Genomic DNA, 25,566 nt, shown 5'->3' with positions numbered 1-25,566 from the left:
AAAGATTTTTTTTTTAAGGATGAAGTGTTGTTACTTTTAAATAGGATGATTTCAATGGAAACCAACTAAGCTACCTAGGAGCAACCCCTGGGGCTTCTTGAGACAGAATTTCTCAGTTTCTATGATTACATCACATTCCTCATAAAGAGACAGGCTCTTTCCAAAGCTCTACCTCTGGCCTCAGCTCCACTCTGAGGCTCCAGGTTTACGTGTCCAGTTATCTGCTTGACATCATCCCCTGATGTCCTGCTGGCATTTCACACTCATATGTCTAACATCTGAGTCAGCCTTTCCCTGTCAACTCCTCCTCCACATGCCCCTGGTCCTGTCAGTGGCACCATCCAGGACTGTCTACATCATTTGTAGGGCCGAGCACAAAATGAAAATGTGGGGCTCCTAGTTCAAAAATTATTTAGATGCTGTCCCCAGGCATAAGCATCATCTGTTTCCATGTCACTGTCCACATGCATCACTTGCCAGACTTCCCTCAGTCTGCCCTTCGAAATGCCTCACATCTAGCCCTTCCTTCCCACTTCCACTGCTGGGCCTCAAATCGACCCCGGCTCTCAGCCAAGACCTCCGTAACTGATGTTCCTCCTCTGCAACCCAGTCAGAACTTTTTAAGGCACACTTCAGACATCCTTGATATCGTCCCATTGCCTATTAAATCACATGCAAATTTCTTAACTCGGCACTCAAACCTTCCATTTCCCATTTTTTCCAGCCTTATCTTCTGGGACTTTCCTCTACAATTCCTGGGCTCTTGCCAAACCAAATTCCTTGTCATTCATTTAATGAGCCCAGCGTATAGTTGAGTATTAAAGAACCTGGGTCCTGGGCTTCCCTGGTGGCGCAGTGGTTGGGAGTCCGCCTGCCGATGCAGGGGACACGGGTTCGTGCCCCGGTCTGGGAAGATCCCACATGCCGCGGAGCGGCTGGGCCCGTGAGCCATGGCCGCTGAGCCTGCGCGTGCGGAGCCTGTGCTCCGCAATGGGAGAGGCCCGCGTACCGCAAAAAAAAAAAAAAAAAAAAGAACCTGGGTCCTGATGCCAGAGACTTAAGTTCAAATCCAGCTCCACTACCTACTAGCCTCAGTTGCCCATCTAAAACATGAGGCGGCATAAGAGTAGTTATACCATAGGATAAATAAAACAATATAAAATACATAGTAAAGCACAGTAAGACGTTCATCATTAGCCTGTACCCTCCCCTGGGATACCTTTTCTGCTAAATCTGCTGAAGAAAGTCTACCAATCCTTTAAAGCCTAACTCAAAAACTACCTCCCTAAAGCCTTCCCTGATCATCTCAGTCAGAAGTCATTTTGCCTTCCCCTAAAATCCAATATCTTGTTTACACTGCATTTAACATGGGTGGCATACCGCCTTCAAGTTCTTTTTTTTTTTTTTTTTTTGGTACGCAGGCCTCTCACTGCTGCAGCCTCTCCCGTTGCAGAGCACAGGCTCTGGACGCGCAGGCTCAGCGGCCATGGCTCACGGGCCCAGCCGCTCCACGGCATGCGGGATCTTCCCGGACCGGGGCACGAACCCGTGTCCCCTGCATCGGCAGGCGGACTCTCAACCACTGCGCCACCAGGGAAGCCCCAAGTTCTTTATGTACATAGCATTTTGTCTCCCCTCATAACCTCTCAAGAGTATGTAATACTCCAGATTCCTTTCTGTTTCTTGCATGGCCCCTAGTACATAGATTGTGCTCAAATGCTTTCTACATCACTTTTAAAAATAAATAAGAGCAAAAAATAATTTTACACACACATACACCCAAATTAATTAATTAAAGCTATTTCAACAGAATTAGCTGGGTCTGGAAGAGGCTGAGGCAAGGTGACAGCACATACAGAGAATGAGACAGGGCTGCTCTTGCAGGCTCGAGCCTCTCAAGGATGAGATGTCACCTGAATGAGTCACTAAGTCCTCATGGCCAAGTCTCCAGACGGTTAATTTCCATCCCCACTCCCAACCCCAAAAAAGGCCTTGATCAACACCTGGGCTGAGAGAGCAGAGGAAAGGGAACAAGGGCATACCCCACCTGCCAAGGTGTGTCAGATGAGACTCTAAGGACTAGGATAATCTCAGGCCTTTCTAGTGTTCCCACCTGTGGTAACAAAGTTTTACTCTAATATATTCACTTGTATGTGTCCTCTTATATTTCCAGATATTATATATAATTCCCAAGCCATTTACTGCTTCTAAAGGGCTCAAAAGCTGGTAAAACACACTGCCCTAAAAGCAAGGAAATATGATTTAAAACTAATTTTAAAAAATACCATTGGTGGGGCTTCCCTGGTGGCGCAGTGGTTGAGAGTCCGCCTGCCGATGCGGGGGACACAGGTTCGTGCCCCGGTCTGGGAGGATCCCACATGCCGCGGAGCGGCTTGGCCCATGAGCCATGGCCATTGGGCCTGCGTGTCCGGAGCCTGTGCTCCGCAACGGGAGAGGCCGCAACAGTGAGAGGCCCACATACCGCAAAAAAAAAAAAAAAAAAAAAAAATACCATTGGTAATTATCAAATTAGCAAATATTAATATAAATAAAACCTAACATTGGTAGGGTTTTTAGGAAGCTAGTATACTGCTGGTGCACGGTAAACGGACTCAAGTTCTCTAAAGAACAATCTGACAACATGTAACAAGCGTTATAAAGTTGTTCATACTCTTTGAACCAGTAATCTCACTTTTGGACATATACCCCAAGGAAGCAATCCAAGAGGAGGAAAAAAATTTTGTTCAAAGATGTCTACAGGGCTTCCCTGGTGGCGCAGTGGTTGAGAGCCCGCCTGCCGATGCAGGGGACACGGGTTCATGCCCCGGTCCGGGAAGACCCCACATGCCATGGGGCGGCTGGGCCCGTGAGCCATGGCCGCTAAGCCTGCGCATCCGGAGCCCGTGCTCCGCAACAGGAGAGGCCGCAACAGTGAGAGGCCCGCGTACCGCAAAAAAAAAAAAAAAAAAAAAATGTCTACAGATATGTTATTTACATTGCATAACACAGCCTGTGATTCAAACACCCAGCAAAAGGAGGTCTGGCTGAGTAATCTAGGGTAGATCAGTATGATAGCCGAATATCACATTTACTGAAAACATGAAGCAGGTACGCTACCTAATAAAGAAAAATGTACCTTAAAAGGATTGTTCACTGATTAACAGAAAACAAAATATTCACATATAAATCTAGAATTCCTTATTTCCAACTTTGGAATCCCAAACCCAAAGTTTTTTTATAAGATGGCATCAATACTCACTTGGAAGTAAAACATGATCTGAACTGACATGAGGGTACTTATGGTCTCTGTTTGTCCCAATTACTCTGAATAGCCATACATTTTTTTGCAGAAATATCAGTGTATTAGATTATAGGGTGCTGCCTCAGACTGCCCTGGGTGGGGAGGGGCAGGGGGTAAAAAACACAGCTGTATGAACCAGGTTACTTTTTTAAAATCAAAAAATTTCGACCCCAAAACACATATGGCCCCAAGAGTTTCAGGTAAGGGACTGTGGCTCTGTGCTAATGACACCAGTTGTAAATTTAAAGAGTTAAACTTTGGTATTCCTCAGCTTTGTTGAAAAAAGTCTGAGGGACTTCCCTGGTGGTGCAGTGGTTAAGAATCTGCCTGCCAGTGCAGGGGACACGGGTTCAAGCCCTGGTCCGGGAAGATCCCACACACCGCAGAGCAACTAAGCCCACGAGCCACAACTCCTGAGCCCTCGTGCCACAACTGCTGAAGCCCACGCACCTAGAGCCCATGTTCTGCAACAAGAGAAGCCACTGCAAGGAGAAGCCCGCGCACTGCAACAAAGAGTAGCCCCTGCTTGCCACAACTAGAGAAAGCCCATGCGCAGCAACAAAGACCCAATGCAGACAAAAATAAATAAATTAAATAAATAAATTTATTTTTTTTTAAGTGTCTGAAAGGCGTGCATTCTTTCAGGAAGGCTCCTTATAATGCTACAACTGCAGGAGTGTGTGAAAAGACAAACCAAATCCCTCTCCAAATAATTACAAATTCCAAACCAATAAAACTGAACTAATTACAATTTCTTTTTGCTTAGATTCAAGATTTCACATTTCTGGAAACGGGTCAGTCTTCTGTCCTACTGAGCATCATTTTACAGACACAAGTTCATTGAAAGAAATGATAAAACTCTCATATTTTTATAAAGAACACTGAGCTAAAATTTAAGTCATTTAAAAGCATTATTTTAAATCTTTTAGTTTAAATAGTCATTTAATATGTAACCATTTTTATCCAGGCAAAGATTTTTTTTTTTCTGGTGGCAACATAATGCGGCTTTGAGATTTTTTTTTCTGGTGGCCAGCAGCAAAATGTGGGGAATGCTCTATTTGCCTTTGCCCTCGTACAAGTAGCCTGTGTACCAGAAACACAAAAGAACCACCAAACAAGAGGATTCTTAATTAGTAATTATTTATCACTCTGGATTTACAATTATGCATACAAACACAACTATTCATCTATTATCTCTTCTGACCCTTCTCTAGTCCCTCTACCTGCCCCCCAAAAGAAAAATACCAATAATAATTTCCTGTGCTGTGTCTGGCTGGGGCTCAGGTATGATTAGCATTGCATGATCTAGCTCCTAGCGACTGTCCATCTGATATTAAATATCTCCATTTTGATCCAAAATAAAATGTGGCCAAATAATGTAACGTGATTTAAAATCAGTTCCCTGGGACTTCCCTGGTGGTCCAGTGGTTAAAACTCCACATTTCAAATGTAGGAGCCACGGGTTCGATCCCTGGTCGGGGAACTAGGATCCCACAAGCTGTGCGACACAGCCAAAAAAAAAAAAAAAGGCTCTCCTACTAATCTGTTCATATACAATTAACGAAAGATTGTCATTATAAAAATAAAATCAGTTCCCTTTACCAGTTCCAGCCTATTCCATAATTAACATTTTTCTCTGAGAAGAGACAAAACCTAACAACTACAATGAAAACTCCATACATCTATCATTTATTCCCACAAAACCGCTTAATCTTAGGCCAAATTTATTATTACAGTCATTAAAGTTAATACATCGAATGCTAATGGTTAATTATTTTTAATATTAATATTTTTACTATTATAAAAGCAACACTTGTTCAACATAGAAAAACTAGAAGCTACAGATAAACCAACAGAGACTAAGCCCAAAAACCTGGCACTGGGAGGTAACTTTGGAGTTGGGGGTACTGCTGCCAAAGTTCACGTGTTACATTACTGCAGGAAAACAACTGCAACTTTCTGCCCCCATCTGTGCTAAAACATCAATTAACTTTGTGGAATGCGGTTGTTTAAACAACCATTGACAAATGTGAATCCTTTGAGATGCTGACATTCGAAATTGGAATGTGAAGTCAAAACTAATAAAAAGGATAATTAAGCAAGATGAAAAGGTTTTTACTATTAAAACCAGTCACCAGACTAACCCACCCCACTTGGCATTAGTACCTACACAGAAAAAGTCAATAAATACCTCTGTTTAATGAGTAGTGGTTTTCTACTCTAATGAAATGTATCTCAGAATTGTTTTTTGGATCCAGTCTAAGTTGGTCACAAGACTAAATAAATTTTGACTTTCTGAACACATGCAGAACACTGTTGATTCAATTTACTCTTTAGAAAAAAAAAAAAAAAAAGGGTAAAGCTGAACCACAGACCAATGCACCTTTCCCTGAGTTTTATACGTTAATTTAACCACTGACCTTTCATTTAGATTTAACTATCTAATGATAGAAAAGCATACCTTGAACTGAATTCAAAACTCCAGTCACTGATTCTCAAGTTGGGGGACTGGAGGAGGAAGGCAGCACAGTTCCCCCTCACTAAGAGGAGCATATCAGAGAGGCACACTTAGTTTTGTTTGTTTGTTTGTTTTGCGGTACGCGGGCCTCTCATTGTTGTGGCCTCTCCCGTTGCGGAGCACAGGCTCCGGACGCGCAGGCTCAGCGGCCATGGCTCACGGGCCCAGCCGCTCCGCGGCATGTGGGATCTTCCCGGACTGGGGCACGAACCCGCATCCCCTGCATCGGCAGGCAGACTCTCAACCACTGCGCCACCAGGGAAGCCCCACACTTAGTTTTACAAAGCATATTCAGTACTATAATTTTGTCTTCAAAAAAAACAAAGAAAGAATCCTAGGGGATTCCCTGGCCGTCTAGTGGTTAGGACTGGGCACTTTCACCGCAGGGGCCTGGGTTCAATCCCTGGTCAGGGAACTAAGATTCCACATACCACGTGGTGCGGCCAAAAAAAAAAAGTCTTAATTATTTCCATAATACCACTAAAAGTAAAGGGACAAAATCTTATCTGGTGGAAAAATACAGAAACATGGCTTTATCTTCCAGGTATTAGGGAATCTCACTCAAAAGTTAAACTACCCTTGGAGGTGTGTATCAAAATTTTCAACAGCTATGAGACTTTTATGTTTGGGAACAAAGGGGATTAGAAACACTGCTTTGGTCCACATACCTTATTTCAAATCTTTATTTCATGTGTATCCCCATAATTAAAAATTAGTGAAATGCAATAGCCAAGACATGGAAACAACCTAAATGTCCACTGACAGATGAATGGATAAGGGAGATGTAGTATTAGGTTGACCAAAAAGTTCCTTCAGTTTTTAAGTAAAAATAAAAAACACATTTTTCATTTTCACCAAGAACTTTAAAGAACAATGTATTCACTGTTTTGTTCCACTGCCTTCTGTCATTTTTCAGGGAACTTCATAATTCCATCTTCCAAAACTTTTTCTTTTTGAGGAAAGAACTGTTCCAGGTGCCTTTTACAATCTTACAGGGAATTGAAATTTTTTCCATTAAGAGGATTTTGTAAAGACCAAAATAAATCGAAATCCGAAGGTGCAATGTCTGGTGAATACAGCGGATGAATCAGAACTTCCCAGCAACGCTGTAACAGTTTTTGCCTGGTCATCAAAGAAACATTAGGCCTTGCGTTATCCTCATGGAAGATTATGAATTTTCTGTTGACTAATTCCGGACGCTTTTCGTCGAGTGCTGCCTTCAGTTGTTCTAACTGGGAGCAGTACTTCTTGGAATTAATCGTTTGGTTTTCTGGAAGGAACTCATAATAGAGGGCTCCCTTCCAATCCCACCACATACACAACATCACCTTCTATGAATGAAGACCAGCCTTCATTGCGGTTGGTGGTGGTTCATTTCACTTGCCCCACAATCTCTTCCGTTCCACATTACTGTACAGTATCTGCCACTTTTCATCGCCTGTCACAATTTATTTTAAAAAACGGAACGTTTTCATTGCGCTTAAGTAGAGAATTGCAGGCAGAAATACAGTGAAGAAAGTTTTCTTCACTTAACTTATGTGGAACCCAAATATCAAAGCGATTAACATAACCAAGCTGGTGCAAATGATTTTCAACACTTGATTTGGATATTTTGAGTATATCGACTATCTCCCACGTGGTATAACTTTGATTGTTCTCAATGCCTCGATCTGATCACTATCAACTTCAACTGGACTACCCGACCGTGGAGCATCATCCAGCGAGAAATCTCCAGCACTAAACTTCGCAAACCACTTCTGACACGTTCGATCAGTCGCAGCACCTTCTCCATACATTGCACAAATCTTTTTTTTTTTTTGCATTTGATTTGTATTTTTACCTTTCTTGAAATAATAAAGCATAATATGCCGAAAAGTTGCCTTTTTTCTTCCATCTTCAATATTAAAATAACTACACAAAAATTCACCAATTTTGATAAGTTTAAGTGCATGCTGATATGACAGCTGTCACAATACAATCCAACAAAATTGTTTCAAATGAATTTAAAGACAACTAAGCACTGTTAGAGTCAGCTTACAGAAAAACCCAAACAAACATTTTGGCCAACCCAATACATATATACAATGGAATACTACTCAGCCATTAAAAAGAATGAAATAATGCTATTTGCTGCAACATGGACACAACTAGAGATTATTATACTAAGTTAAGTAAGTCAGAAAGACAAATACCATATGATATCACTTGTATGTGGAATCTAAAAATATTACACAAATGAACCTATCTATGAAACAGAAACAGAATCACGGACATAGAGAAGACTGGTGGCTGCCAAGGGGGAGGGGGTTGGAGGAGGGATGGAGTGGGAGGTTGGGGTTAGCAGATGTAAGCTTTTATATATAGAATGGATAAAAAACAAGGTCCTATATAGCAAAGAGAACTATATTCAATATCTTATGAGAAACCATAATGGAAAAGAATATAAAAAAAGAATAATTCAGTTATATGTATAACTGAATCACTTTGCTGTACAGCAGTAATTAACACAACATTGTAAATCAACTACACTTCAATTTAAAAAACTTAGTGGGACTTCCCTGGTGGCACAGTGGTTAAGAATCCACCTGCCAGGCTTCCGGGGAAGATGGCGGAAGAGTAAGACGCGGAGATCACCTTCCTCCCCACAGATACACCAGAAATGCAGCTACACGTGGAACAACTCCTACAGAACACCTACTGAACGCTGGCAGAAGACCTCAGACCTCCCCAAAGGCAAGAAACTCCCCACGTACCTGGGTAGGGCAAAGCGGAGAGATTCCCGCACAGAGGATCGGTGCCGACCGGCACTCACCAGCCCGAGAGGCTTGTCTGCTCGCCCGCCGGGGTGGGTGGCGCTAGAAGCTGAGGCTCGGGCTTCGGTCAGAGCGCAGGGAGAGGACTGGGGCTGGCGGCGAGAACTCAGCCTGAAGGGGGCTAATGCGCCACAGCTAGCCGGGAGGGAGTCCGGGAAAACTCTGGAGCTGCCGAAGAGGCAAGAGACTTTTTCTTCCCTCTTGGTTTCCTGGTGTGCGAGGAGAGGGGATTAAGAGCGCTGCTTAAAGGGGCTCCACAGACGGGCGCGAGTCGCGGCTGAAAGCGCGGAGCCCAGAGACGGGCGTGGGACGCTGGGGCTGCTGCTGCCGCCGCCAAGAGGCCTGTGTGCGAGCGCAGGTCACTGTCCACGCCGCCCTTCCGGGAGCCTGTGCAGCCCGCCACTGCCGGGGTCCCGGGATCCAGGGACCGCTTCCCTGGGAGAACGCACGGCGCGCCTCGGGCTGGTGCAACGTCATGCCGGCCTCTGCCGCTGCAGGCTTGCCCCGCACTCCGTGCCCCTCCCTCCCCCCCAGCCTGAGTGAGCCAGAGTCCCCGAAGCAGCTGCTACTTTAACCCTGTCCTGTCTGAGGGAAGAACAGACGCCCTCCGGCGACCTACACGCAGAGGCGGGGCCAAATCCAAAGCTGAGACCCGGGAGCTGTGAGAACAAAGAAGAGAAAGGGAAATCTCTCCCAGCAGCCTCAGAAGCAGCGGATTAAAGCTCCACAATCAACTTGATGTACCCTGCATCTGTGGAATACATGAATACACAAGGAATCATCCCAAATTGAGGAGCCAGGAGTCAGTGCTGTGCCTCTGAGGTGGGAGAGCCAACTTCAGGACACTGGTCCACAAGAGACCTCCCAGCTCCACATAATATCAAACGGCGAAAATCTTCCAGAGATCTCCATCTCACCACCAACACCCAGCTTCACTCAACGACCAGCAAGCTACAGTGCTGGACACCCTATGCCAAACAACTAGCAAGACAGGAACACAACGCCACCCATTAGCAGAGAGGCTGCCTAAAATCATAAAAAGTCCGCAGACACCCCAAAACACACCACCAGACGTGGACCTGCCCACCAGAAAGACAAGATCCAGCCTCATCCACCAGAACACAGGCACTAGTCCCCTCCACCAGGAAGCCTACACAACCCACTAAACCAACCTTAGCCACTGGGGACAGACATCAAAAACAACGGGAACTATGAACCTGCAGCCTGCAAAAAGGAGACCCCAAACACAGTAACATAAGCAAAATGAGAAGACAGAAAAACACACAGCAGGAGAAGGAGCAAGATAAAAACCCACCAGACCTAACAAATGAAGAGGTAATAGGCAGTCTACCTGAAAAAGAATTCAGAATAATGATAGTAAAGATGATCCAAGATTCTATTTCCAAGATCCAAAATCTTGGAAATAGAATAGACAAAATTCAAGAAACAGTTAACAAGGACCTAGAAGAACTAAAGATGAATCAAGCATCGATTAAAAACACAGTAAATGAAATGAAAAATACTCTACATGGGATCAATAGCAGAATAACTGAGGCAGAAGAACGGATAAGTGACCTGGAAGATAAAATAGTGGAAATAACTGCTGCAGAGCAAAATAAAGAAAAAAGAATGAAAAGAACAGAGGACAGTCTCAGAGACCTCTGGGACAACATTAAATGCACCAACATTCGAATTATAGGGGTTCCAGAAGAAGAAGAGAAAAAGAAAGGGACTGAGAAAATATTTGAAGAGATTATAGTTGAAAACTTCCCTAATATGGGAAAGGATATAGTTAATCAAGTCCAGGAGGCACAGAGAGTCCCATACAGAATAAATCCAAGGAGAAATATGCCAAGACACATATTAATCAAACTGTCAAAAATTAAACACAAAGAAATCATATTAAAAGCAGCAAGGGAAAAACAACAAATAACACACAAGGGAATCCCCATCAGGATAACAGCTGATCTCTCAGCAGAAACTTTACAAGCCAGAAGGGAGTGGCAGGACATAATTAAAGTGATGAAGGAGAAAAACCTGCAACCAAGATTACTCTACCCAGCAAGGATCTCATTCAGATTTGATGGAGGAATTAAAACGTTTACAGACAAGCAAAAGCTGAGAGAGTTCAGCACCACCAAACCAGCTTTACAACAAATGCTAAAGGAACTTCTCTAGGCAAGAAACACAACAGAAGGAAAATACCTACAATAACGAACCCAAAACAATTAAGAAAATGGGAATAGGAACATACATATCGATAATTACCTTAAATGTAAATGGACTAAATGCTCCCACCAAAAGACACAGATTGGCTGAATGGATACAAAAACAAGACCCATATATATGCTGTCTACAAGAGACCCACTTCAGACCTAGAGACACATACAGACTGAAAGTAAGGGGATGGAAAAAGATATTCCATGCAAATGGAAACCAAAAGAAAGCTGGAGTAGCAATTCTCATATCAGACAAAATAGACTTTAAAATAAAGACTACTAGAAGAGACAAAGAAGGACACTACATAATGATCAAGGGATGGATCCAAGAAGAAGATATAACAATTGTAAATATTTATGCACCCAACATAGGAGCACCTCAATACATAAGGCAAATACTAACAGCCATAAAAGGAGAAATCGACAGTAACACAATCATAGTAGGGGACTTTAACACCCCACTTTCACCAATGGACAGATCATCCAAAATGAAAATAAATAAGGAAACACAAGCTTTAAATGATACATTAAACAAGATGGACGTAATTGATATTTATAGGACATTCCATCCAAAAACAACAGAATACACATTTTTCTCAAGTGCTCATGGAACATTCTCCAGGATAGATCATATCTTGCGTCACAAATCAAGCCTTGGTAAATTTAAGAAAATTGAAATCGTATCAAGTATCTTTTCTGACCACAATGCTGTGAGACTAGATATCAATTACAGGAAAAGAGCTGTAAAAAATACAAACACATGGAGGCTAAACAATACACTACTTAATAACGAAGTGATCACTGAAGAAATCAAAAAGGAAATTAAAAAATACCTAGAAACAAATGACAATGGAGACACGACGACCCAAAACCTATGGGATGCAGCAAAAGCAGTTCTAAGAGGGAAGTTTATAGCAATACAATCCTACCTTAAGAAACAGGAAACATCTCGACTAAACAACCTAACCTTGCACCTAAAGCAATTAGAGAAAGAAGAACAAAAACATCCCAAAGTTAGCAGAAGGAAAGAAATCATAAAATTCAGATCAGAAATAAATGAAAAAGAAATGAAGGAAACGATAGCAAAGATCAATAAAAGTAAAAGCTGGTTCTTTGAGAAGATAAACAAAATTGATAAACCATTAGCCAGACTCATCAAGAAAAAAAGGGAGAAGACTCAAATCAATAGAATTAGAAATGAAAAAGGAGAAGTAACAACTGACACTGCAAAAATACAAAAGATCATGAGAGATTACTACAAGCAACTCTATGCCAATAAAATGGACAACCTGGAAGAAATGGACAAATTCTTAGAAATGCACAACCTGCCAAGACTGAATCAGGAAGAAATAGAAAATATGAACAGACCAATCACAAGCACTGAAATTGAAACTGTGATAAAAAATCTTCCAACAAACAAAAGCCCAGGACCAGATGGCTTCACAGGCGAATTCTATCAAACATTTAGAGAAGAGCTAACACCTATCCTTCTCAAACTCTTCCAAAATATAGTAGAGGGAGGAACACTCCCAAACTCATTCTACGAGGCCACCATCACCTTGATACCAAAACCAGACAGGGATGTCACAAAGAAAGAAAACTACAGGCCAATATCACTGATGAACATAGATGCAAAAATCCTCAACAAAATACTAGCAAACAGAATCCAACAGCACATAAAAAAGATCATACACCATGATCAAGTGGGGTTTATTCCAGGAATGCAAGGATTCTTCAATATACGCAAATCAATCAAGGTGATACACCATATTAACAAATTGAAGGAGAAAAACCATATGATCATCTCAATAGATGCAGAGAAAGCTTTCGACAAAATTCAACACCCATTTATGATAAAAACCCTGCAGAAAGTAGGCATAGAGGGAACTTTCCTCAACATAATAAAGGCCATATATGACAAACCCACAGCCAGCATCGTCCTCAATGGTGAAAAACTGAAACCATTTCCACTAAGATCAGGAGCAAGACAAGGTTGCCCACTCTCACCACTCTTATTCAACATAGTTTTGGAAGTTTTAGCCACAGCAATCAGAGAAGAAAAGGAAATAAAAGGAATCCAAATTGGAAAAGAAGAAGTAAAGCTGTCACTGTTTGCAGATGACATGATACTATACATAGAGAATCCTAAAGATGCTACCAGAAAACTACTAGAGCTAATCAATAAATTTGGTAAAGTAGCAGGATACAAAATTAATGCACAGAAATCTCTGGCATTCCTATATACTAATGATGAAAAATCTGAAAGTGAAATCAAGAAAACACTCCCATTTACCATTGCAACAAAAAGAATAAAATATCTAGGAATAAACCTACCTAAGGAGACAAAAGACCTGTATGCAGAAAATTATAAGACTGATGAAAGAAATTAAAGATGATACAAATAGATGGACAGATGTACCATGTTCTTGGATTGGAAGAATCAACATTGTGAAAATGACTCTACTACCCAAAGCAATCTACAGATTCAATGCAATCCCTATCAAACTACCACTGGCATTTTTCACAGAACTAGAACAAAAAATTTCACAATTTGTATGGAAACACAAAAGACCCCGAATAGCCAAAGCAATCTTGAGAACGAAAACTGGAGCTGGAGGAATCAGGCTCCCTGACTTCAGACTGTACTACAAAGCTACAGTAATCAAGACAGTATGGTACTGGCACAAAAACAGAAAGATAGATCAGTGGAACAGGATAGAAAGCCCAGAGATAAACCCACGCACATATGGTCACCTTATCTTTGATAAAGGAGGCAGGAATGTACAGTGGAGAAAGGACAGTCTCTTCAGTAAGTGGTGCTGGGAAAACTGGACAGGGACATGTAAAAGTATGAGATTAGATCACTCCCTAACACCATACACAAAAATAAGCTCAAAATGGATTACAGACCTAAATGTAAGGCCAGACACTATCAAACTCTTAGAGGAAAACATAGGCAGAACACTCTATGACATAAATCACAGCAAGATCCTTTTTGACCCACCTCCTAGAGAAATGGAAATAAAGACAAAAATAAACACATGGGACCTAATGATACTTAAAAGCTTTTGCACAGCAAAGGAAACCACAAACAAGACCAATAGACAACCCTCAGAATGGGAGAAAATATTTGCAAATGAAGCAACTGACAAAGGATTAATCTCCAAAATTTATAAGCAGCTCATGCAGCTCAATAACAAAAAAACAAACAACCCAATCCAAAAATGGGCAGAAGACCTAAATAGACATTTCTCCACAGAAGATATACAGACTGCCAACAAACACATGAAAGGATGCTCAACATCTTTACTCATTAGAGAAATGCAAATCAAAACTACAATGAGATATCATCTCACACCAGTCAGAATGGCCATCATCAAAAAATCTAGAAACAATAAATGCTGGAGAGGGTGTGGAAAAAAAGGGAACACTCTTGCACTGCTGGTGGGAATGTGAATTGGTACAGCCACTATGGAGAATGGTATGGAGGTTCCTTAAAAAACTACAAATAGAACTACCATATGACCCAGCAATCCCACTACTAGGCATATACCCTGAGAAAACCATAATTCAAAAAGAGTCATGTACAAAAATGTTCATAGCAGCCCTATTTACAATAGCCCGGAGATGGAAACAACCTAAGTGTCCATCATCGGATGAATGGATAAAGAAGATGTGGCACATATATACAATGGAATATTACTCAGCCATAAAAAGAAATGAAATTGAGCTATTTGTAATGAGGTGGATGGACCTAGAGTCTGTCATACAGAGTGAAGTAAGTCAGAAAGAGAAAGACAAATACTGTATGCTGACACATATATATGGAATTTAAGAAAAAAAATGTCATGAAGAACATAGGGGTAAGACAGGAATAAAGACACAGACCTACTAGAGAATGGACTTGAGGATATGGGGAGGGGGAAGGGTAAGCTGTGACAAAGTGAAAGAGCAGCATGGACATATATACACTACCAAACGTAAGGTAGATAGCTAGTGGGAAGCAGCCGCATAGCACAGGGAGAGCAGCTCGGTGCTTTGTGACCGCCTGGAGGGGTGGGATAGGGAGGGTGGGAGGAAGACGCAAAAGGGAGGGGATATGGGAACATATGTATATGTATAACTGATTAAATTTGTTATAAAGCAGAAAAAAAAAAGATTAACCAATAAAAAAAAAAAAAAGAATCCACCTGCCAATGCAGGGGACACAGGCTCGATCCCTGGTCCAGGAAGATCCCACATGCCACGGAGCAACTAAGCCTGTGCGTCACAACTACTGAGCCTGCGCTCTAGAACCCACGCACCACAACTACTGAGCCCACGTACCACAACTACTGAGCCCGCATTCCTAGAGCCCGTGCTCCACAACCAGATGCCACTGCAATGAGAAGCCCGCAAACTGCAAAAAAGAGTAGCCCCCGCTCACCACAACTAGAGAAAGCCCGCGTGCAGCAACGAAGCCCCAACACAGCCAAAAAATAAAAAAATTTTAAATAAAAGAAAATCATGACTACATTAATATAAGCATGTAATAAAGTTAGAAATTCTATCTGGCCACCTTCTTAAAAAATGAAATGAAATGAAATAAAATAAAATTTTAAAACTTAGTGAAATGAAAAAAGAGTTCAATTTGGGAATAAGGCAAGTCACATCCTCCATTTCCTAGTTCTAGTTCCTACATGCAAGGCGGAATGCAGGCATTTTGCTGTTAATGAAGATAACTTAGCTAAGAAGGTATGATCACACACATCTGGTACACAGATAACTAAGAGCGCTGCTTTCCTCCGTTACTCCAGTCCTAGAGGGTGGCTCTGGGTGGTTCTTCTGCACAGCTCCCAGGAAAGCTGGAGTTGTTCCTTCTGAAACACTGCCAATAAAAACACCCACAGTTGTGCCTGGGTGGCACCAGGCTAGGCGGGTGCTCAGAGCTGGGATGAGCTGACTGTTGGAGCAGTGTTTGGGGTTTCGTTTGTTTTCGTTAAGGTTTCACTTCAGTATGAGATCAGATCTCTAGCTGGGTTGTGATAACTCTAAATGGAATGGATTGGACGACTTCACAGGATTTCTGATAACTTGGGTAGGAGACACTAAAGGTTCTAGAGAACATTTAGGTAAATATGCAGAAAATAGTTTCAAGGGGATAAAAGGGCAGTATTCTACATTTCAAGACAACTTTAACAGAATGATAAATTTTTGTCCAGCTAAAAAGATGCTCTTAAATTCAACTTAACGGATGTAAATACTGATATCATGTGTCCCAACCTTAAACCGTGCAAGTTGCAACTTCATTATCTATAAACAGAGGTAATGACACACTACAATGCTACTCTAAAAAGTAAAATTGAGTAATGTATATGAAAACCCTTTCTTTATGGTAAAGAACTATGCAAATTATCACTTAAACAAATATGCATTATCTTAAAAGTGCCTTTCACAGAATGCTAGATTAGGATGGGTTGATATTAGGTTCTATGTCTTCCACTCTACTCTAAGCTTAATTCGTAACTCATTTGAATTCATGCTACCCCCAAAACATTCCACATGCATCCCCCAAAAACGTAACAACAGTTGCATAAAAGCATTGTTTATCCCATAGTTGTGATAAAAGAAATAAAATGGCCAACCATTTCATCAGAACCTTTTATAAGGACCAACAACCACACTGAAGAGAGGAGTGGCACACATAAAGTCACAGAGGCAAAGACAGCAGGACAGATTTGGGAAAGTGCAAGACCTTCGGCTAGGCTGGAGCGTAAAAAGCAAGAAGGGAGAGGGAATTCCCTGGCGGTCCAGTGGTTAGGGCTCCACGCTCCCACTGCAGGGGGCCCGGGTTCGATCCCTGGTCAGGGAACTAAGATCCCGCATGCCGCACAAGATGGGAGAGAGGTGAGAAGCAAGGCTAGAGGGTCAGGCAAGGGCCAGTGCTCAAAGGCATTTGGTTTTCCCAGAACTAATGGGTATCACTGATGGCTTTTAAACAGAAAAATGATATGGTCCAATGTTTCAGAAAAACCACTCAAGTTTATAACTGAAGACAGGTAGACCAGTTAATGGGTTATGACAATAATTGAGGCCAAAAGTAATGAAGGCATGAATTAAGGCACAGCACTAAAGGAAAAGACAGGGATTGACTTATGAGGCATTAAGGAGGTAAACACAAAAGGACTATCTAATTTAACGAAATAGGAAAGGAAAGAGGAGAAATAAGAAATTAAGATGGATTCCAGGTTTCTGACATGAGCCATCAGAGGTGTTATGCACTGAGAGAATTCAGAAGGAAGGCTACGCCTATCCACAAGTGGGCTGTTGTTTTTGGTGGCAGGTGAACACTAAGTGGGGTGGCTAAGAAATGAGTTCATTTTAGCTAAGTATGATGTACCTGTGCATCCAAATGGGATTTTCTAGAAATAGATAATATGGGCCTTGAACACAAAGAAGAAATTTGGAAATAACACCCCAAGATAGTGGCTGGAGCCACAGGGCATATGAGACACCCAAGGAAGGCAAGAAAAGTGAAGCAAGCACATGGCCTGGGACCAAGCCTCAAGGAACTGCAACATGGATTCAACAAGGACCCATATAAAAATGATACAACAAATCACATCAAGAGCACAAAGTACAATTTTTTTTAAATTTTTATTTTATTTTATTTATGGCTGTGTTGGGTCTTCGTTTCTGTGCGAGGGCCTTCCCCAGCTGCGGCAAGTGGGGTCCACTCCTCATCGCGGTGCACGGGCCCCTCACCATCGTGGCCTCTCTTGTTGCGGAGCACAGGCTCCAGACGCGCAGGCTCAGTAATTGTGGCTCACGGGGCCAGCCGCTCCGCGGCATGTGGGATCCTCCCAGACCAGGGCTCGAACCCGTGTCCCCTGCATCGGCAGGCAGACTCTCAACCACTGCACCACCAGGGAAGCCCCCAGAGTACAATTTATTCTAAAAGACACCTCAAAACCTCTCCTGAAATAATTCATACACTTTTATTTTTGGTTGAGTTGGTTCTTTAGACAGTTAATTCTATTGATAAAAATTCCACGATAAAACACCACAGGAATACTCATATTGTTGTACTTAATCAGAATTCACTACACACTATTTACACTTTTCAGTCTTGCTCGGAACTCAGAAACATTCTGGAAACGGAGTATGAAATGCTCACACCATGCTCCTGTCTTCATTATTCCAAAATCCTGGAACAATTTTTGTGGTCTAATAACTTATTTTAACAGGCAGTTTAGATGAATTCACATGGAATATAAGGTTGGATGTTTTAAGACGGAAGAGAATGAAGGAAATTCAAGCATCGTAACAGCTGCCATAAGTGAGTTCTCTTGGCTTTTCAACCTCCCTTTGAGTGCAAATAAGAGTCAGGTATTTTCCTTATAGTGAAACATGTATAGTATAGGACCACGAATCAGATCATTCGTTCACTGAAACCATCTTAAGAAAACACCATTACTAAAAACTCTCCTATGACATAGAAACGGTTAGCTATGCAGACAGCTTTCCCCACCAAAAATAAAGCCCTCTCCATAAAAGCCAGACATAGCAGTTCAGTTCTGAACTATAGCCAAAACCTCCTGTAAGTTCAGGTGTAGCATACAATTGCAGTATGTATACATCAGCATAATATCAGTATGTAAATGCAAAAGCTTTTTTTAAAAAAACCTTCAGGAAGAGCTAACTGACTTAAACTTTCAGAGGTGCTAGTAAGACCACGTTGAGAGGTGTTGCAAGATGCATTCATCCCTAAATGCTACTAAAAATCCTACTTTGTGATTATAACTATCTGAAGAGCAATCTACCTCCACACAGGGAAGGTAGAGTTGCGTTAATGATTATAACCAAAGAGCCTCCCTTTTTGGACCTTTTTTTTTTTTTTTTTTTGTGGTACGCGGGCCTCTCACTGTTGTGGCCTCTCCCGTTGCGGAGCACAGGCTCCGGATGCGCAGGCTCAGCAGCCATGGCTCACGGGCCCAGCCGCTCCGCGGCATATGGGATCCTCCCAGACCGGGGCACGAACCCGTATCCCCTGCATCGGCAGGCGGACTCTCAACCACTGCGCCACCAGGGAGGCCCTTGGACCTTTTTGATAGCCTACTTTCCTTTAAAACTGTTGAATTTTTAATACCTTGATTTATACTTGAAAATATCCAAAAGAGGAAGATAATGTGCAGTGTTTCTCAAACTTATTTAACCACAGGCCTCTTCTTTAAAGAAAGGCTATTAAAGAACACATTTTGGGAATTACTAAAAGAAGTAGGGGTCTTCTTGACCAAGCCTCTGGACCACAAAGACATAATTTCTTCAAAAGAATATCACTAATGACCCTAAATACTGATTCTGAAAACATACTTGTTTTAAATAGTTATTTTTTAAACGTCAATATACCACTAAAATATTTTTTTCTTTTTCCAGGAAGAAAGCAGATAAGTAAACTAGACTAATACCCTAGTAAGATCCCAGAGAATATCCACAGCACTGTGTCAGGAAGCTAAAAGAACCCTAGAATCTGTCTTAGTTCCATGAAGGAACTAAAAATAGGTTTTCCAATAACAAAAGTTAAAGCAAAGTTGCAATTTCTAAGGGAAACAGTGTTCTAGTTAATTGTAGTATCTGTTTTAGTTTTCCCAAAAGTGTCTGATTTCCCCCCATCCGGGCAAGAAACACGTATACATATGAACAGATAAAACTTAACTGAAAAGAGACAACTCAAGCTCAGCTTGCTCCCTCTGATGGACCTTTCTAACACAGCAGTATGTGCAAGGCATATCTCTGAGTGCCATGTCAACAGCAGCCAGGATAACGAAATAGGGCTGTGAGGCACTCAACATTTTTAATTGGTTCTACTGCCTAAATCGGAGTTTGGCTTTCTTCCCCTTTCCAAATTCTTAAATTTCACCAAGTGAGATTTATTGCCACAGAGAAAGAGGCCATCAAATGCCTTTCCCAGCCTCCATGGTTCGTGGGAATTTCTTTAGAATTTCAGCCTCTTACATTAAGACTGAGTCCTGGTATACTGCAAAGAGAAGTACTCTGTTTACTTATTTGTATCCCACAGCAGATCAAAAGGGAATCAGCTGTTCTCCTTGGGAACAGCTGACTTCCTCTCTCTATTACCACCTCCAGTGCCCAGCACAGAGGGTGTCAGATACTTGGTAAACATTTGTAGAATGAATAAGGAGTAACATTAAGATGTGTAAACTCGCTTATATCTTAGTGTGAATCAATTTCTCCACGCCCTTTTCCTGAGAAATTTTGGGTGGATCATCAGTGACATAGAAAAAGGTAAGAGAGCCCTGAAGAGAAAAAGTAAAGCCTGAGGAAGGTTCCTCTTCAGTTCTGCCTGGAAGTACTGTCCTGCCATGGATCAGTCTAAATTTTTTTTTAGGAGCCTGGTTCTTCAAAGGAAACCCCAGACTTCTTCTTGAATGCCATGTGAAATTATCTTGCTTCTCCGTGAACATCTCCCTATACTTCAAAAACCTAATTATTTCTTTCTTTCTTTTTTAATTTTGGCCATGCCGCACGGCTTGCAGGATCTCAGTTCCCCAACCAGGTATTGAACCCGGGCCACAGCAGTGAAAGCACCTAATCCTAAATTTTGGGGAACACCCAAAAATCTATTTCAACGAGACATCAACAACTGGCAACTGCTTACTGACAGCCAAGTAAGACCAAGAAACAGGGACCCTAATCTTTCAGACCTCTTTTCTAATGCCAGAATTCTCGGTATAGTACTCAATTTCTAACATTTGAATTAACCAAACATAAAGAACACTGGATTAGCAGAATGTTATCTAGCCAATGCAATATGATCAAGCATTAAAAGCCTAGCTTCTGAAGGCACATAAACCTGAGGTTGAACCCTGGCTCCACGACTTACTTAATCTCTATAAGCCTGAGTTTCCACATCTGAAAAGAAAGATTAAATAAAGCCTATCTCGGGACTTCCTTGGTGGTCCAGTGGGTAAGACTCCATGCCCCCAATGCAGGGGGCCCAGGTTCAGTCTCTGGTCGGGAAACTAGATCCCACATGCATGCCGCAACTAAAGATCCTGCATGCCACAACAAAGACCTGGCACAGCCAAAATACATAAATAAATAAATAAATAATAAAAGCTCAACAGATAAGTTTCTTTAAAAATAAATAAATAAATAAAGCCTATCTCATGGAGCTGCAGTAAGGTTTAAAATAGGAATGCATGTAAAGTGCTTAGCACTGGGCCTGGCACATGTGAAGTTCTCAAGAAATATGAACCATCATTTGGAAGCCTAGGTTCCCATTCCAACACCACCTCCCTGTGTATCCTTGGGCTTATAATTATAAAGAAGCTAATGAACACGTGGAGACTGCCCTCTAATGCCAGAATTATCAATCATGAATAACATAATAGAAAATGGACTGAGGGCTTCCCCGGTGGCGCAGTGGTTGAGAATCTGCCTGCCGATGCAGGGGACACGGGTTCGAGCCCTGGTCTGGGAAGATCCCACATGCCGCGGAGCAACTAAGCCCGTGCGCCACAACTACTGAGCTTGCGCGTCTGGAGCCTGTGCTCCGCAACGAGAGGCTGCGATAGTGAGAGGCCCGTGCACCACGATGAAGAATGGCCCCCGCTTGCCGCAACTAGAGAAAGCCCTCGTACAGAAACGAAGACCCAAGACAGCCATAAATAAATAAATAAATAATTTTTTTTAAAAAAACAGAGAGAAAAGGAGGGAGAGGTTGCAGAGAGGATATGGAATGCACGGGCTCTAGTCTCTCTGTTCCAGACTTCGAAAATGGACCGACACTTTGAAAAAATAAAAGCCTTAAACAGTTCCAGGTATGTTTTATGTTGTACTTGAAGTTAGCATACGTTTGATCACAGATGACTCAGCATTAGAATATCCAAATAAAAAAGACTGACGAGTCAAACTTCAAAGCAGGTGTTCTCAAACACTTCAGGGCCTACTGTAGATGAGACTTTATATGAAACACATGTGTGTGTGTGTGTCTGTGTGCGTGTGTGTGAGTGAGTGTGTGAGAGAGAGAGAGATAGAGGGAGGGAAAGAGAAAGGGGGGGAGAGAGAGAGAGAAAGCGGGGAAGAGAAGGAGGAAGGGAGGGAGGAAAGGAGATACAGAAGGGGGGTGGATTTCAACATTAACTAGCTAAAAGACTATCCTGTCACCATTTTTTCACCGATGAGGTGACCTCAGACCTTAAAGTTTATCTGCTGTACATGTTTCACATATCAACCAAGTACCAGTACAGGCTTTTGTGCCATCTAGCTGGGGTGTTACACAGGGCCATTACAAGTGCACAGGGCACCTCTGCAGGAATTAGATAAAGGGCACCCAGAGCACAGGCTGGTTTCCAGTCACCACTGACCCTGAGTTGTGTACCTTTGTGCAAGGGCACAACCAACCACACATGGCAGTCATGCAGATGAGCACAAAGATCTTCAGTATTTAGCTGGCACACCTGTATACCTGTTTGAGTGGTACACACCCCCACACACAAACACGGCTGAAAGCCATCAAGGATTTAAATGAGTATATGGAGAAAGACATTCAACAAAACTGAAAATAGTTTCAAAAAGTTCAAGAGAGCAGGTCCCTGTGGCCTCCCTCCCCTTCAGCTACCCAGAATTGGCCTATTGTAGCAATGGGAACCTTGGGGACGGTAGAGAGACAGAGGCTTCGACACTGCAAAACTCTGATACCTGGTAAAGCTATGGTCTCTCTCCAGCAGCTGCTCACTCTCTCTCAAAAAAGGTTAGGAAGGAGAAAAAATAAGACACTCCACAGATACCAATGGATCTACTCACCTGAGTTTGCAAAACCAGTGGTAAACAAAAGACTGTTTTGTTTTGGTGTTTTGACTGCAATAAACGTCTGTAATCCCAGGCAAGAATATGCTAAATGCTGAAGAAACTAGTCTTAAAATGTTGACTCTTGTGAATTCTGCCTCCTTGGGCTTTTCCCTCCCAGATACCCGATACTCATAGAGAAAAGACACAAAATAATTTTTGTTTACTACTGTATATGCATATCTATCCTGCTAAACTGTATAATAGTTGCCTTCCAAGCAGATACATCATATTACATTTTGAACACTTTTGTATCCTGTGACCTGCAGAACACAACAGCTTTAAAAGCTATTTAAGGAACAGAAATTCCAGGTTAAATATGGTACCTGATTCACATGCGCAAGGAGCCAATGTACAAGAATATGCATGGCAGCATTGTCTATAGTGAATTTGGAAGAAACCTAAATGTCTATTAAAGGAAAAATGCATATAAAGTATAATATATTCATACAATGGAAAACTATGAGTTAAAATGTAAAGAATTTAAGCTACCAGCTCAAATTGAGGTATTATGGGGATAAACTGCAAACAATGCAGAGTAGAAGAAAAGCTGAATAATGATACATAGAGTATAATACTCTTTATATATAAGGCTTTGAAACTCCCAACATTACCTCTCTCTTAGAATTTGTTATGAGTCTTGTGTATTTTTTGTATGCACACTAAAGACCTAAGGAAAACTCTAAAAATAAACGAAAATTAAAGTTAAAAAAAAAAGACCATTAACCATATAGTTGCCCAAATGGCAAGGAGGGAGCCTGATTTAGTCATGGAAATCACTTGGCCCTTTAAGTCATAAGATGTGTGTCTTATCTCCATTCTGGGCTCATTAGGACACTTTATTTCAACAAGCTTCACTTTTCTCACCTAAATGGGGTTGACAACACCTGCCTTGCAGGATGACGTGAAATAATGTATGTAAAGGCATTATACAGAAGGTCTTGGATTTGGTAGATCAGATAATAACCCTCTACCCGGAAAAAAATTTTGAGTCTGCACCTTTTTCATCTAATTTGGTATATGATTAAATATGACAAAGAACACACTAGGAAAGGGCAACCCTTCACCTCCCTCTTCCCAGTCCCTGATCTAGCTGTCTCCTATATTTAGCAGAGTGACAACCCCTTCCCCCAACCCCCCCCCAAAAAAACCCGCCACGAAACCGTGGTTCCTTCAGGGCCCCCTTCCGAACTCTCGTGACCTTGGAATACATATCTTTCATCTCGCCAACCCTGCCTCCCCGCAACACAAACAGCCCTCTCCAGCGCCGGGAGCAGATGAACAAAAACCCAACCGTCACGGTCACGAAAGAGACCGTAAAAATGACGGAGCGGTGTAATAGGGTTTGGAAGGGTCTGTCTGTTTTCAAAAATTAAGAGAAAGTCTACCGCAGACTCTTAGCCCCTATTCTGCAGAGAGGAAAGCAGGAAGATCTAGGCAAATAAGTTTTGCGACTTGTTTCCAAATACAGTGCCTACATCTGGATTCAACACAAAGACAGGCGCACCGAGCAGGCTGCTTTTGCAACTGGACAGACCCACCCCTCACAACCTCCGCACACACGGACCCACAGAGGCGCACTAGGCGGCGCCGACGCTCGCTCCGCAAGCGGGATGCGCGGGGGTCCCCGCGCCAGCCCCCTCGGGGATGGCCGCGGCGGATGCTGTGCCTCACCTGTCTTGAAGACCATCTTGTCATCGTCCTTGGACCCGAAGGTCTTCAGCATGGACACGAAGAGCACCCCGCAGGCGTTCTGGATGCCGAACACCGACCCGTTGCACCACATGGCCGCCAGCATCACCAGCCAACCCCAGCCGCCCTCAGGGGGCTCAAGGGGCTCAGCGCCCGCCGGCCCCGCCGGCCCCGCCAGCTCTACCTCCACCTTCTCGGCCCCCGCCGCCTCCGGGCTATCCAAGGGTCCCGGGCCGGGCAGCGGAGCGGCCCCTGGGGGCGCAGGGCCGGGCGGCTGCGCCTCGCTCGTCCCCCGCGCGGCGGCCGGCTCCTCCTGGGAGGGCACCATGGCCCGAGGCGGCCCCCTCGTGGGCTGGGGAGCGCGAGGGGCGCGAGTTCCCGGCAGGCTCGCGGAGGAGCCGCCGAGTTGGGCTGGCGGGCTAGTGAGGCCGAGGTGAGGGCGGTGGAGGCCCCCGTGGGCAGGCGGCGCAGGGCTAACACTCGAGCCTCCCCGTCCACAGCCCCGCACCCTGACTGAGCAGGCGGCCGGGCAGCCCGCTCTTAAAGACGCCCGCCCCCCCGCTCCACCTCCTGGGGGCGTGGTCGGCGGTGGGACCTGCCCCGGCCCACCCCCCTTCCGCGGCGCGCGGAGCCAGGTGCCTGCGGGTGGCTGTATCTGCGCGCGCGCCTGCAGCGGGGCCTCCTCCTACCCGGCGGGGGTCACAGATGTGTAGGTCACCCAGCCACAAAGTGTTAACGGAAGGGGCGCGTCTCCTCCTAGGTGCACGCTGGGTGGGTCATCAGGACCACAGTGCGGGACCTTCTTTAGCCTCAGCTCACTGACAGCCTCACGACCAAACTAACATTGTCTCTTTGTTTTGTTTTTTTGGCATTCATCTCTTATTACTAATTCTAATACATAAGATACGTTATGCCACCTGCTGACTTAAAAAGGAAGTCGGAAAGATCAGAGGCCTTGTTTAATTTCTCCTGCATTCATATGCAATTTCCTGTGAATACTTGGCATAATGAACAGGCTCATTTTGGGAGACTGTTATACCAGTCTTCAAATAACAAACATTTTTGACAGACAGCTGAAAAACACTAAACTACAGCACAGTTGTTTGTACTTTAAACAAACACTAGCACCTGCATTCAACTCCTCTGTCTCCCTGAAGCATGGAGCAACAATGT

General features: G+C 43.1%; 1 protein-coding gene across 1 annotated transcript in view; it reads right to left on the bottom strand.

The window, feature by feature from the left end:
• The window catches only part of SLC16A10 (solute carrier family 16 member 10), a gene marked incomplete at both ends in the record, with an annotated part of 145,081 nt that extends 120,360 nt beyond the window's left edge, over positions 1–24,721 (bottom strand). Inside the window, one exon of the mRNA XM_079716334.1 lies at positions 24,376–24,721. Within this exon, the coding sequence (XP_079572460.1) occupies positions 24,376–24,721 (346 nt within the window). The remainder of the gene's footprint in view (positions 1–24,375) is intronic.
• Positions 24,722–25,566: the final 845 nt, after the last annotated feature.

This window comes from Hyperoodon ampullatus (assembly GCF_949752795.1).
Source record: "Hyperoodon ampullatus genome assembly, chromosome: 12".
NCBI classification, from domain to species: Eukaryota; Metazoa; Chordata; class Mammalia; order Artiodactyla; family Ziphiidae; genus Hyperoodon; species Hyperoodon ampullatus.
This window is presented reverse-complemented; position numbering and strand designations above follow the sequence as displayed.